This window comes from Diorhabda carinulata, chromosome 5, assembly GCF_026250575.1.
Source record: "Diorhabda carinulata isolate Delta chromosome 5, icDioCari1.1, whole genome shotgun sequence".
In the NCBI taxonomy this organism is placed as follows: domain Eukaryota; kingdom Metazoa; phylum Arthropoda; class Insecta; order Coleoptera; family Chrysomelidae; genus Diorhabda; species Diorhabda carinulata.
This window is the reverse complement of record NC_079464.1, coordinates 14,698,698-14,714,144: the sequence shown is the minus strand read 5'-3', so window position 1 is coordinate 14,714,144 and position 15,447 is coordinate 14,698,698. Positions and strand designations below refer to the sequence as shown.

At 33.1% G+C, this 15,447-nt stretch overlaps 1 protein-coding gene across 1 annotated transcript; it reads right to left on the bottom strand.

The window, feature by feature from the left end:
• Positions 1 to 484: 484 nt before the first annotated feature.
• LOC130893743 (metallo-beta-lactamase domain-containing protein 1) lies at positions 485 to 7,392 on the bottom strand. The gene is made up of 2 exons (XM_057800081.1): positions 7,266 to 7,392; positions 485 to 2,179 (listed from the first exon to the last, which is right to left on the bottom strand). The coding sequence occupies exon 2, from the start codon at positions 2,129 to 2,131 to the stop codon at positions 1,523 to 1,525; it is 609 nt and encodes a 202-aa protein (XP_057656064.1). The 5' UTR covers positions 2,132 to 2,179; positions 7,266 to 7,392; the 3' UTR covers positions 485 to 1,522.
• Positions 7,393 to 15,447: the final 8,055 nt, after the last annotated feature.

The following is a 15,447-nucleotide window of genomic DNA, read 5'->3' as shown; positions in this document are numbered from 1 at the left end:
CCTCTCCAACTATGGGGTTTAGCTCGTCGTTTAAAAGAGTCTCGGATAAAACGAGATGTTGTCAAGTTTGGACGCCCCCTTAGGAAAAATCTTGGAAATAATATCACGATTGCGACCAAAGATGTTGTAGAAGACCTCTTTTTATCTATATCTCAAGCAATCTGAGTATAATTTCAACGAAAGACTTGAGCATTAAATTAACGCCATTATAAATCTCGATTTATTATTGGGCGACGATACCCGTTTCTATCTCTATGCAGGAACAGGATTATTGAGCGCTGAAACCCGGAAAACAATTACACCCGCTTAAATTTATTGTATGCCGTGGTGTTTAGGTTAGAGGGTTCGTGGGAGTTTATTTCTTACGAAAACTGGACGAAATTGGACCGGAGAATCTGTAGTTCCCACAGGATTGAGCAATAGCGCATGTTGCACTATCTACCACACCAGTTAAGCAGTTTTAAGGAGCAATTAAAAACAAGTGTCGATATTTTTACAGTTTGCTTTCCCTATTTTCACAACTTTGTTAATTCAAATACATGACCCTTCCTAAAACATCAATTTTTCTGATAAATGCCTCGACATCTTCTCCAATGCGACTTTTTCTCAAAATCAACATCTTTAATGGATTGCAATTGCAGGGGGAGTGGTATGATTCGTGGACCGGTTTTTATTTTGTTGGATTTCTACAGAACATGGTAACTCGTTAAGAAGCTTATAACCAGGATTGAAGACAATACGAGCTAGCGCAGTTATTCGTTTCGTGTATAACAACATTGGCACCGATAAATTCCTCTCTTATATTCCATTCCGAGCCTTAGTGAATAGAACAATCACTTTCCCGGCTAATGTGTTCAAAAAACATGTCGATCGATTTTTTCCCCATAATCACATCATTTATGATTCGCAATTGCAATATAATCCGTTGACATGTTTTTATATTGTTGGATCTCTTCAGAACGGGGTAATACTATATCGTTCGTAAGCTTTTAAGCCGGATTGAATACAAAACGAGCTCGAGCTTCTATACCAAAAGAAGAACCGATCAAGGATGCCGAGTACGCGCGATTGAAACGACATCTTTGATAGCGTAACTTCTTTTACAGTAACTGGACTCTTCATTTGGGGACATTTACTCCCAATTACACCGTCTACGCGTTTTGTTAACCAAGTTACCGTCTTCAGAGACTGAAGTTGAAGTACTAAATCTACATTCAGAATTACATTGTCTGGTCCTTCGAGCCGGATATGAATCGAGTAGCCTCACTATTGATCTTCTGGACAATCGTTTTTCATTCTGTAACTCATTGGTGACCTCACTTTTGTTACAAACTTCTTAGTATCTACTCTCCCACGCGAAATATGTCGATGTAGAAGAAGGCCAGCGATTTCTTCGGCAATGACTTCGATTTAATCGATGATGTTCATAAAATTGAAAATACGTTTAATGATAATAACGAGGTTACAGAAACGCGTAATTATGAATCGGTACTAGTGAATAGTGTCAAAATCCAACGAAAGTTCAGTTCTTTTTAAACTTTTCAGGAACTTTAAACATAGCACCATGTCCAGGTACTATATAATCCGCAATATCCAATATTTTTCTCCTATTTTCTCTCTGCAACGTCTCCGAATCGCTACCGGCATTTAACCACACGCAATCATCATCGAGATCTTCATATTTTTCAAATAAATCCCCCGTAACCGCTATTAACCCGTCTACGGTTTCGACGAGAACGGTTACGTCTTGTAATGTATGCCCCGGTGTAGGAACAACTTTAACGTGTTCGTTAATAACGTATTCTTCGTTATTTCTGAAATCCGGTTCTGTAAAATATTCGTCCCTGTGTGAAACACTGTAACCTACGATGTGAGTAGCCGATTTGAACAAATGGTTGCAACCAATATGATCAGAATGTCCGTGAGTGGAAATTACGAATTTTATATCGTTCGCATATACACCTTCTTCATTCAATGCGTTCAATAATTTTTCTTCATCCCACGACGTCATCGTATCGATAATTATACAGGGTGTAGTTTTTATTAAAACACAAGAACAATTGGCGAAGTAATTACCATTTTCGAATTTGGAATAACCGTTGAATAATACTTTTATATTTTCTTTGTTCATGTTGAAAATTTCTTTTAATTTGGTATTAATTTACTCACAATTGGTTTCCTGAAACAAATTTATTAATTAGTAAAAGTTGTTCAAAAATTTAATAAAATCTCGGAATGTATTCGAAATCGTCCTCTACCTAACACATCACTCAATAAATCGTGTGATTAACTAAGATAATCGCATTTTTTAGTCAAAATTTGATTTGATTTTTCATTCAAGAGCAATATAATAATTCCAACGCTTCTCTAACCTCTCGATGCCGTGCTTGTACTAGAATTTGTCATTTGCCTCAATATAGGCTTCAGTTTCAGAAATTTTTTCTTCATTTAAGCTGAATTTCTTACTTGCGAGCATTTTTTTGAGATCAGCGATTAGCCAGTAGTCACTGAGGGCCAGATCTGGACTATACGGTGGATCAGAAAGCGATTCCTTCAATTTAACCATCGTTGTCATCGACTTGGTAGTTTTTTCTCCGACATATGAAGCCGTAATTGATAACACACTGCTTTCTGATATCATTAGGGCCTAGTTATCTCACACAATTTCAATTTGCGGTTAGATATAACCTATTTGTTTCCAGGAGTAACCACCTAGATTGGATGAATTTTCGATTAAGCCGAGTCCGGATAATACTTTGGAAGACATTGCTGAGCTTGTACAGTATTTTTTTCATCATCAAACAATGATAAATTAACACACGAAATTGTTTTGAAAATAACAAAAGTAGCTTCACTTAAATGGCTGTCAATTTTTTCTGACTAATGGAAATGTCACGAAATTTGACACATAGTCTTTTGAAAGTTGGTATTTTATAAACGTCAAATGGATTCGACAATGGCAGCGCCATCTGTGCGTCAGTCACACGACTCATTGAGTGATGTTATATTTACACTCAAGCATTTAAATGAAAGAAAATTTTAGTAAACTCAAAACTGACTGAAGTTACTAACAGGTTATGATATGTCTCTATATACACAGCAGGCTCAATGGCGACCGAAACCTGACTGGATCAAAAGTAAAGAATTTTGGTTTTATAATAATAAATGAAAATAAAGTTCAAACCTTCGCTTCGAAGTGGTTTTAATTTATTACACGACACTTACCAGATGACAGACATGATCATAGATATCAAGGAACAGTTGACAGATGACGGACATGATTATAGATATCACAGAACAGTTTACAGATGGCGGACACGATTATAGACAAAAGAGTACAGACGAAATATGACAAATGAGGGATGGATCATAGAAAATAAGACATGTACGATCAAAGACAACACATACGACAGTTACCAAATGGCGGACTTGATCATAGACATCCCAAAACAGTTGACAGATGGCGGACATGATTATAGATATCACAGAATAGTTGACAGATGGCGGACACGATTATAGACAAAAGAGTACAGACGACATATGACGGATGGATCATAAAAAACAGGACAAATAGGATCAAAGACAACATATACGACAGGATATGATAATAGAAATAACAGAACAGTTCGACAGATGGCGGAAATGATAGATGACACAGAATAAACGACAATGGCGGACATGATGTATGACGTTACTTCCGTTTCAGAATCGGTATAACTGATGAACTCCCGTAACTGCAGGTTTTCTCGAGAACCTATTTTTGTATACACAGAGACATTTCAGAAATCGTCACCTGTTATCCAATATTTTACTGCTTATATCGAACGAGCAGTCTCACGCAAAGTAGAATCTAAATCAGATTTCATATTGGTTGTGCTAATGCCTTTCAAATAAAAGTATTGTATCACATAATGATGACCAATTCTTTCCATGTCATTTTTTACTTTGTCAACAGTATACGAGCAATACTTATTCGTAAGTTCCGGTTTTGTGTCACGAAAACGCATAGTCACATATTTTTATCTTAAAATTGGATATTCTCACTATTCGTCTAATTTGGCCATGTGATTTATGGTTATTCTTCAACTTTACGTAGTGGATGTTTGTACGATGGAGGATAAGATAGTTGAAGCTATTCATGACGGCATCCCAAAAGAAATTGGAGTTAATCTCGGTAAAGGGTTGGAAATTCACATTTCAGTCCATTATAAAAATGAGTATCAATAATATTCACAGTTTACATAAAATATGCGGCATATTTTTAGTTATTCCTTCATCTATTATAAATCCGTTTTCTAGTTGAAGTGTGTCTTTTATTGCATCATTTCGGAATTATCGATTGGTTGCCGCGAGCCAAGGGAAGAAACGTAACGTAGCGGTCTTTCAAACAATTAACCCTGCCAATAGTGTGGGATCATATTTGTGCCCCAGACTTTCTATGAAATATTATATATCACTGGCATTTCTTGTTTCTTTGACGTTAGAAATTATCACCCGAAAGTTGAACATTAATGGTTGTTGAATCGTAATTTTCGCTCCATTTAATGTCAGATCAAATAGGTCTATCACTCATATACATTTCTTTTTTTGAAAAAAAAAAATATTATAATTCCTTTTTTTGAATTCGGAAATGTTTTTAATCGTATGAAGAAAATTTAAGAATAATAAACAGGCAAGACGTTTTATTATCGACCTTCACAATGGTCTCCTTTTAGTTTACCAAAGGCCGATGTTATTGGAAAAGTTAATCGAGTTACTTGGCTAGAGTTGGAGCACTCACTGATAACTTGGTCTGCTCCAATCAGCGGCTACATTATGGATTGTCTCTGATGCTTGTCGCATTGGAAATGACATCTTAGACGACCAGTCACCAGCTGTATTTTGCGCCATCTATCTCTATCTTGCAAGCAAACTTCTCAGATATGTTAGAGCTACCCATTTGGCTACACAATGCTCTCTCTCTCTCTCTCATTATTCAAAACGTCGTTGGTTATGCCAAACATTTTGGAAAGTAGATCAATGAGATGTGAAGTCTTTCACGAAATATTATGTAAAAACATAGTCTTTAAAAAAATTTAAAAATACTTAATATATGGACACATTTTCCCGAACAACTTCCTCAATAATCCTTCCATCTCTGACTGACCAATACCTGACCCATGGAATTCCAAGTTACCTTCTGTTTTGGAATCTCAAGTTTAATTTCTTTTATCACCTTCTTAATGTTTCAACAGCATGCGATAAACTTAATCTTCTCCTTTATACATGGTACACGTTTTAGGAAAAACCAACACACTTACACGAACCCAGACGAGACGTTTTAGATCGAAGAGAAGCTCATTCTGTCTCGAAATAGCGAAGCTATCAGATCTCGAACGCCTACATATCAGCGGAGTTACGCAGCTTCTTGAGATTCGGCATGTGTACATGTTTTAGGAAAAAGTCGAAATACTTAATGTCCTAACTGCATGTGATAAATTTAATCTCCAACTCCTATATACTTGGCACACGTTTTAGGAAAAACCAACATTCTTAATGTCCTAACAGTATGCGGTAAACTCAATCTTCTCCTCCTATATACTTGGCACACGTTCTAGGAAAAACCAACATTCTTAATGTCCTCACAGCATGTCGTAAACTGAATCTTCTCCACCTATATACCTGGTACACGTTTTAGGAAAAATCAGCACACTTCACGAATCGAGACGAGACGTTTTAGATCGAAGCGAAGCTATCAGATCTCGAACGCTTAGAAGTCAGCGGAGCTACGCAGCTCCTAGAGATTCAGCACGCGCGACTTTAGTTTTTCGTTGTGTATATAATTGCCTCTGTGCAACACTCGACCGTAAGACTAGCCCATATAAGGTTACAACTTGTAAAAAACCTTCAGAAAAATAGCATCGTTTGGGGAGAGTTTATGTATTTTGGAGGCAGAACAATGAGATGAGGAGATATGAAATATCATGCAAAAACATAGATTTAAAAAAATTCATTTGAATCGGATGATTTTTCGATTTCTAGAGCAAAAAAAATAGAGGGACCGCAGTACTATAAAATTACCCTTTGGATTTAAATTAATTATTAAATTTTAAGAAAATATCCTAACCTAAAATATAGTACACTATATTTTCAAAAATTAATGTTTTAATATTAACAATTAACTTTTTTTTCATATTGTTATAAATAATTCCTTCACTAATACATTTAATTATTGTTCAATTCCTTAGAGTTTGTTATTTTACATTTTATAACATATTGTAGTTGTTTTTTGTAAGGTTTTCGGGGTAATCATACTGAAATCAAGCGAAAAATCAATTTTTTTTATTGTTTTACATGCATCAATGAATGAAAAAATAAGCATGAGTATGTTCAGGATACATTATTTTATCTAGATTTCCCAGTAAATCATTTATCGGTTCAATAAATAAGAAACAATAAGAAATCTACGAAAAATAATTGATATTACAGGGGTATTTATATAACTCCATTTGTCAATATTCAAGAAACTCATCACAAATTTGTTTAAAAAGTACTGAATTCTCTGTTTATATAAAATACAAAGTGGTAATTCACTAATTAAATGTTTCGATATTACAATTAGCATATAAAAAAGGGTTTCACCCCTTTTTTATATAAGGACTGCCTTACTAGTAATCGAAAATAAGGGTTGAACCCTTCTAAAAAACTCTTTCTGAGAGCAGGTCTGGTTGCGATGTAGCTATTCGAACCCCTCTCTCCATGAGGAGTATTCGAAATATTCTGCGTATAAACTTAGTTTAAATCTTAGTATGGATGTTGTGCTCCACGTATGCTCCACCCCTTTAAAAATGAAGTTCCCAGGTCTACTGGAGAATCGTTTAAAGAGTTTTAGTTGACAAGTGGATGTTAAAAAGCAAATAAAAATGATGAATTATTTTACTTTGACGTGAAAGGTAGTTTTATTGAGAAAAAATTTAATTAACACTATTGATATAATTCAGGTAAGTGTTTTATTATCGTTTAAAGTATTTTGAAACTAGAATTTCCAGTAGAATTGAAAATTTTTATAAAATCATCAGTTTTAGCACTACTTAAGGAATAAGGAAATTGGTATATCAATGTGTGTACTATTATAAAAAACAAATTAATAACTTCTGTAACCACTCGTTGTTTTAAATTGTTGAATTTTTAAATTATAACAAACATAAAAAAAGTTATGTATAAAAGCATTGAAAAACAATAAATTTAATAAAATAAACCAGTGAATATATCAAAATATTCCTTACCTTTAGTTTTTCATAAAGTGATTAACAGTTTCGATATATTCTTTAAATGAAAATAACGTTTTCACAATTTTTTCCACTGTACTTATGTACGAAAAATATTTATCAATAATTTGAGGTTATGAACACTAAATATAGTATGAAGTATGAAACAAACGTAAAAGATAAATGTAAAATTAGTTGCCTATAAGTAGGTATGCACAATACACTAAAAATCTATTATTTATTACAAATATATAAAAAATAAAATAAAATGAAAAGTTTATCAATATTAAGACATACGTTTTATTACCTTCCTAATGGATTTACGATTATTTAGTAAAACTGATTAAATCTGTACATAAGTAATTGAAGGATATGATGAAAACAATGTTTTTTTTCGCGTTTATATAATACATAACTGTGTTGATTACTAAATTTGTAATAAAAGCGTCCTTTTACCACCCCTTTTAAAACCCTTTCAGCAGATGCTGTCGTTTTTTATGTCGATGAACCCTTTTAATACGATTATTGATTTTTTATAAATCTCCTACACACATATTTAACACGTAATGATATCGAAATTATATATACGAGGTTTTTCTAAAGTAATGTTAAATATGAAGATTGAAGAAATTGATTTTCAATTTCATCATAGACTAATTGAAGATCATGAATAACTAATTCATGTAAAAGATCCGTATATTGAATAAATAGATAATTATAATTATAACAGTTGAAATAAAAGTTATTATAACGAGAAAATAAACATAAAAATACATTCTGGATTCGGTTAGGCGTCTAATCAAAAATCCATTTCTAAGGGAAAAACAAAAGGAAATACATTTTCTAGAGCTCATACAGTATTCAACGTGGTAGATATTCTTCTTTAACGCCAACACCACATTCTTTGGAATTGGAATATGTATGTAACAGAGACGGACTAGGGTTGTTGTTTAAAATTTTTGTTCGCAAATATTCATATTTTCCCATTGGATCATTTTACCAATGATCAACCTAATTGACGTAATAAGTTTTTTCACAAAAAGTTTGATTTGTTTAACAAGATATAATATTTATACCAACGACAGGCCTGTAAAACGTAGTAAAACGTAAAGTTTTATTAAAATAATTAGAAATAAAATCAGTAACTATTTTATATTATATACAGTTTTTATTATTAGTAAAAGGATTTCAGTATTATTCTCAGCTTAATTGTAAATTGTTTGGTTTTTATTTTTAAAAAACGAAAAATTAAATAGAGCTTTGATACAAAAGATAAAATGAGGCATCGAATTTATAACTTTCACTCATGAATATTTTATTTCTTTGCATCGTGCAGAATGGGAGACAAATAATTAAAAATATTGTGTTATGTGGCTTGTGGAGTACTAGTGGCAAAGAAATAAGATCTAAAATATAAGTTGAAGACAACGGCAGAGTCAAAGATCTTACTGGATGTAAACTATTACATCACTCAATAAGTCGTGTGACTGACACAGATGGCGCTGCTATTGTCAAATCCATATGACGTTTATGAAGTACTAACTTTTAAAAGACTATTTGTCAAATTTCGTGACGTTTTGATTAGTCAGAAAAAAGTGACACCAATTTAAGTGAAGCGACTTTTGTTATTTTCAAAATAAAAATTATGTGTGATAATTTATCATTGGTTCTTGATTAAAAAAAAATTGTACAAGCTCAGCAATGGCTTCAAAAGTGTCTGCTACATCGAAAAGAACCATTTCTTATTGGTTTGCTGAATTTGAACTTGGTCGTACAGACATCGATGATGGTTCTGGTCGTCCAATCGAGGTGGTTACTCCAGAAAACATGAAACAGTCCACAAATTGGTTAATCTAATAGTAAATTAAAATTACGTGAAATTGCTGAGGCCATAAAGATATAAGTATGCAGTGTGTTGACAATTATGAGGAAGATTTGACAATGATAAATCTTTTTTTAAAGTGGGTGTCGTATTTACTTACAGTCGATCAAAAATAACAACGTTTTGATGATTCAGAGCAGTGTTTGGGCATGTAATAAATTAGATTTTTTGCATCGATATCAATAAAAACGATCATCATCTGAGTGGACTTAGGCACATCCTAAACGTCCAAAGGCACAACATTTAGCAGGGAAGGTTATGGCTTCATTATTTTGGGATGTGTGTAGAATATAGTTCATCAACTATTTCCAAAAGAAAGTTACAGTCAATAACGAAAACAATATAGAGTTTTTGGAACGATTGAATGCAAAAATCAAGGAAAAACGGCCAAGACAATGCACCGATTCACAAGTCGATTGCAAGGATAGTTAAATTGAACGAATTGCTTCCCAATCCACCGTATAGTCCAGATCTGGTCCTCACTGATTACTGACTATTCGCTGATCCCAAAAAAATGCTCACCGATACGAAATTCAGCTCAAATGAAAAAGAAATTGTTGAAATATAGTTCATCAACTATCTCCAAAAGGAAGCTACAGTCAATAACGAATACAATATAGAGTTTTTGGAACGTTTGAATGCAAAAATCAAGGAAAAACACCTTCGTATGTCGAAGAGAAAACCAAAACAATGCACCGACTCACAAGTTGATGGCTTTCAGCATTTATTATTTAATTACGTAGAAAATAAATCTCGATTCTTATTGTTATGAATGAATTTTTTTTATATAAATTATTATTCGTATCAAGTTTCGGTTCGGATCTGTTATAAAACGTAGTTTGTTGTAGAAACTTGATCCTGATCTCAGTCAAATACTCCGTGGGATTTCGAGAAGCTATCAAAATGGCCGTATTATAGTTTTACTGCTAAATTATACCTTGTCATTTGCTTTCATACATTTTCTCAGAAAGAAATGTTTCAAGTGATTCGTTTTTTTGTAATGTTTTGGAATTAAAAGTATTTTGTTTAATTTCGAAAGGGTTTTTGAATCATTCTCACCAAAAGATTGTTTTGGAGGTTATGTGATTACTATAATATAGAAAGCTCGCAAAATTTGTCACCTTACCGTTAATTCCATCCCCAATTATTAATTTTTCTTCATTTTCTATAATATAGTCTATTCCTTCTTTGACATCTTTTTCACCCTGTCTCTTTCGTGGTCTTGGTGCTTCAATTCAAGATTCATCCCTTGCTGCTTCTACCAGTCTGTCGTCTGTCATTCGAATTATATGTTGGTACCATTGTGACTAATTTTATCTACGTCACAAGGATCGCTTAATGTAGTTTTTTCTTAAGATTCGCCTGAGGTTTTTCATATCTGTTATCTCCAAGAGTTTTTTCGTTTTAGATGCTTCTGATCTTTTTAATTATGCATAGATCTGATTGTGAATTTGTCTCAGGTGTTCGCTTTGCCATAATACGTTCTGGAGTGACCATCTTACTTCGTCTGGTAACTGGTTATGTCAATTCCAAGGTTCTTGAATTTCATTATCTAAACTTCTTTCTCTACTTTATACACGGTGTTCCTGGACTTGATGCAAATATTTCGGGAGTGAGTAGATGACGTGAAAATAATGCTGTGATATTTGTGGTAATTTTTTTCATAATGCCTCTTTATGGCAAACGATTTACTTGGCATGTACAACAATCTAAAAATCTACATATCTACTAAGCCATACATTTTATCCAGTTAGACAAAGAGTAACTTTTCAATGACAAATCCTTTTATTTTTGCTATCTTTAGATTGTACAGGTTGTCCTTGTATTGTTAACCAATATGTATGAGCCGCTCCTAGCTCTATTATCTATTAAAAATTCATAATGTTCGAATGTATAATTTAGAAAATATATTTAAATTTACGAGTAAGTTATGATTTCGTAACTTTAAAGGCATCTAACTCATACTCGAGTGATCGTACGAGAAATTTTTTTGTGTGATTATTTTGCTGTATATTATACCAATTTAAAGTTAAAGAAATCCCCTTTTATACTCCTTTCGGACCTCTCTGTTCCCTACTACCAGCATCTCGATGCTATTAGCTCTAATGCCAACTGCTACTAAGTTTTCTACATTAGAAAGCGTGCCTATTATGATGATTTTAGAGAACTAAATTAAATTGTATAAATTTATGGGCACGCGTGGCTTTTTTATGGTTTTTTTTCAAATAAAGTTTGTTATGGTATATTAGACAACTGGTTTGCTACCATATGTTTGAAATTTACGTTATGATATTTCTCAATTATTGACTTTAAATAAATTGGTTTGTAATAATTATAAAGTATGAGTATAAGATGAAATGACATAGATTATTCAATAAAAATATTGGTAATTATTTAGATTTGGGACTTCGGGGAAAAATTTTTCACGCATTTGGGGTTGATTCTGAGGGTACAAATAGTAAATTTAAGGCGGGGGAGACATCATTATTTTAGACATTACATAGTACAATTTACATATGATAAATCAATGAAACTTAACCAAACCTAATCAAGATGGTAATTATTTAGAATTGGTTAGGCTAGGTTTCATTGATTTATCATATGTAAGTTGTACCATGTAATGTCTAAAATAACGGAAATAATATGCCCGGAGCCCCAATTCTAAATAATTACCAAAACATATTTTCTTCAATTTTATGTATTTTAAGAATTGTACAGTATGTTTCCGGAAAGATGAAACGACTATAATTAGAGATGACAAACTCTTAATGCTATTATTATTAATTAACCTAAATTTTAAGGAAATAATGTATATTTTTAGCAGTGCTTTATCGAATACGTCTTATATTATAATAATTTTTCTTAGATATGTAGATCGTTTCACTCCAGTCCTGATTTTTCTTAAAGAATTTCCTATGGAAGCTCATCAAACACAACCCAGTGAATCTGTCCTCTCTCTTTATACTTATTAGCTAGGACTTTACCTTTCGAAGAGATTTTTTAACAGTTTCTGCAGTGGATTGGGAAGCACTTAAAATGAGGGCGACTGAAGCACGTCCTAAGCGTCCAAAGGCACATAATTTAGCTGGGAAGGTTATAGTTTCATTATTTTGGGATGTGTATAGAATATAATTCATCAACTATCTCCAAAAGAAAGTTACAGTCAATAACGAATACAATATAGAGTTTTTGGAACGTTTGAATGCAAAAATCAAGGAAAAACGGCCAAGACCGATTCACAAATCGATTGCAATGATGGTTAAATTGAACGAATTGTTTCCCAATCCACCGTATAGTCCTGATCTGGTCCTCACAGGAGCCTATTTTAAGGCAAAAGACAAATTCTTCTACAAGCACGACATCGTTGGAATGATTGTATTGATGGATTAAATTGATTTTTGGCATGTTTTATTGAGTGATGTGTTAGCAGCAGACAATTACATAACAAACAATGAAATTCAGTTACCTTGTGGTAGCAATATCAAGTGAGCCGGATATTTTGAAGGATCTTCAAATATCAATTAAATCAGTGTATTAAAAAATGACTGGGAATTCAAGATGAGATAAGATTGATTAGAAAACGAGATTGCAGAGATTAATAACAGAAAACAAATGAGAGTATGGGATATGGAGCCCAATGTTTAAAGGAGAGCTCAGGAGGGCTTGTTGTATTGAAAAAATATTAGCCTCCTTCAAATATTCCTTGATTCGTCTTTTTTTCCATAGATTATACCACAAATCTAATTATGAACAGATATCACCTCATAAAACTAAAAATTTTTGCGTTTTTTCAAATTTCTCGGAGTAATTTTTAGTATGAAGTAGTCTTTGTCTTCCTTCGAGCCCGTTCTCCTTTTTGCATTTATTGAATCCACGTTCCAACTATGGTTGTGGAATTGTGAAATTCGAGTTTATTTCTGTGGAACAAAACACTCGATGGAAACTTCTTCACGACGTCGTTTTTGTTTCCTTGTGAACAAACGTGGCATCCATCTTGTGCACAGTTTTCTCATGTCCAAATTTTCAGTTAATATGCTTTTTGAAATGACTACTATGTCTGCTAGCTCACGCATTTTCAGTCGACGATCTTCGAGTCTGCCATCTCTAGGTCAGTCCAGTTACTTCTGGGATCATCTCGTAAACTATAAATACTTGTCGTACCTCAACTCTTCTGGCAGTAATTTTTTAATCTTGCTTTTAATTATTTATAGCAATAATTGTAACTAAACATCATTCAAAGTTTTAGAATGAAAAATATCAATTATGAAGATACATACAAAATTATTTCATTTTCCAGCCTTTCCATTTGGAAATTACGTATCAAAAAAGTTAACTTTCTCATAGAAAATAGGTACTTTCTAGAAAGTTGTATTATTTGGTTTATAAAGCAAATCATCAATGCGTAGTTGAATTTTTCCTAAATCATTTTTTTATTATAATAGATCATAAAATATAACCCACTGTTAACGTCGACTTCCTATTTTTGCTGAATAATACCGATTTCCACAAAATTTAAAACATAAATAAGGAAACGGAAAATGTGAAACTGAGTAATAAATAACGAAATTATAGACCTTATCGGAGTATAAGAAATAAAAAAAACTGAGTTGCTAAGGGATGAGTCCTACTCATAAATATATTAAATTATTTCGGGGATTCAAGCAATCATAACTCATGATTTTATAAAGCATTTCACTTAAAATACAGTCATTCTCCCCTAAGATAATTTGAAAAACCGGAAGAACAGCTAAAGGGAGAGGTGGTCAACTCTGAGTGTAATTTTTTATACATATATATGAAGAAGCTTAAAAATTCATGCCTTATCGTTTAAATATGAATAAAAGGAACAAACCCTCAAAGTTAACATTAAGTTTAAATATATCTATGGGAAGATATGAATGTACATTTTCTACGACTTGAAAAGATATTAAGCAATGATTTTTTTATGTTTTCGAGATTTTTTTATCATTTAGACCTCGAGTAAAATTTTTTTCAATTTTTGAACCTATCTCACCACATCCTGTACACCCAATTCTTCTCTTATGTCATCACTCCTTATTCGGTCCCTGAGGGTGACTCCCTTGATGGTTCGCACTATTTTCATCTTTGTGGTTCTCATTATTCTTTTTGTTGTTGATGTCTCGACTTTGGTTTCTGAGGTCTCACACACGTTTTGTAGATTCTGGTCTTGATCTGTGAGCTTATCGCTTTGTTTCTCCACACTATAGACAGCCGCTGACTTTGCTGCTGTCAGGTTTCTTTCTTGGCTATCGACTGCCAATTTGCATCTAATAGGATTTTTTGGTTTCAATATGATCCTTCAATTTAATATCATTATCATCCTCTGATTGTTATTGGCTACATTACTTGGTAAACTTGGTGAACCAGAAGAGCTTTTAAAAGGAATCAGTTTCCATGATTCTTCCATTCCAAAAAACACTGTATTGTTTGAACAATAAGAAAACTTGATAAACTTTCGTTAGACGTAACAGTATGACCGATACATTCACAATGAAATTCCCTTGCCTGAGAAAAGGAGCCAAGTCCAAACGTTTACCGATGATGCCCATATATGATGCCCATTTAAGGGTATTTTTCAGTGTTTTAAGAATACCCATCATTAACAACACTCTTCTACTAAAGAAAGAAAGGTTGAAGAAATCATACCAAGAGAACGTGGTTTAAAAACTAGAAGATCAATTTATGGTAATAAACATCATAAGAGTACAACATAGAACTCATGGTGAGATTTAGTAACAACCTCAAAGCGTTTGTAAATTACTAAAAGGGTAGGCAAGAGAAAATGGTTCATGGATCAATGGGAAACAATTTTATTATAAACTCAACAAGCAGATTTTGTACTGCCTCAATCGATACATAAAAGACCTAAGCTGAAAATCAACAAAAATCCCATAATTGTCCATGCGTGAAACAGGGAAACTCCAAGTTGATTATTCAAACTTCCAACGACTGGCCTTGCGATTTATTTATGATCATTGCAAAGTTCAGACGAGTGGTCGCATTGAGATCCTCGCCATCTTTATTTTTGCTCGTTAATCCAGCCCTTCATAGTTATTGAACTACATTGTGCTACATCTTGGAAAACACGCTGAAGAAGCTCCTCTTTTGCGTCTATGATGTGAAAGAAATTTGTGGGTAATGGTTGGAAAAATCACGGTAGATGATTAGAACGAGAACTGAAAAGTGAAGAAGATGAGAAAACAGGAGAGGAAAATCAAGAAAAAAAAATAGTTACTGGAGGATAGAAGATATTTGAGAACAGGGATTGGTAAAATGAGGCAAAGAACAGGAAAAAAA

What these genes read in the sequence shown, in the direction of transcription:
- LOC130893743 (XM_057800081.1), bottom strand. Translation starts at nt 2,131, where the DNA reads ATGAACAAAGAAAATATAAAAGTATTATTCAACGGTTATTCCAAATTC.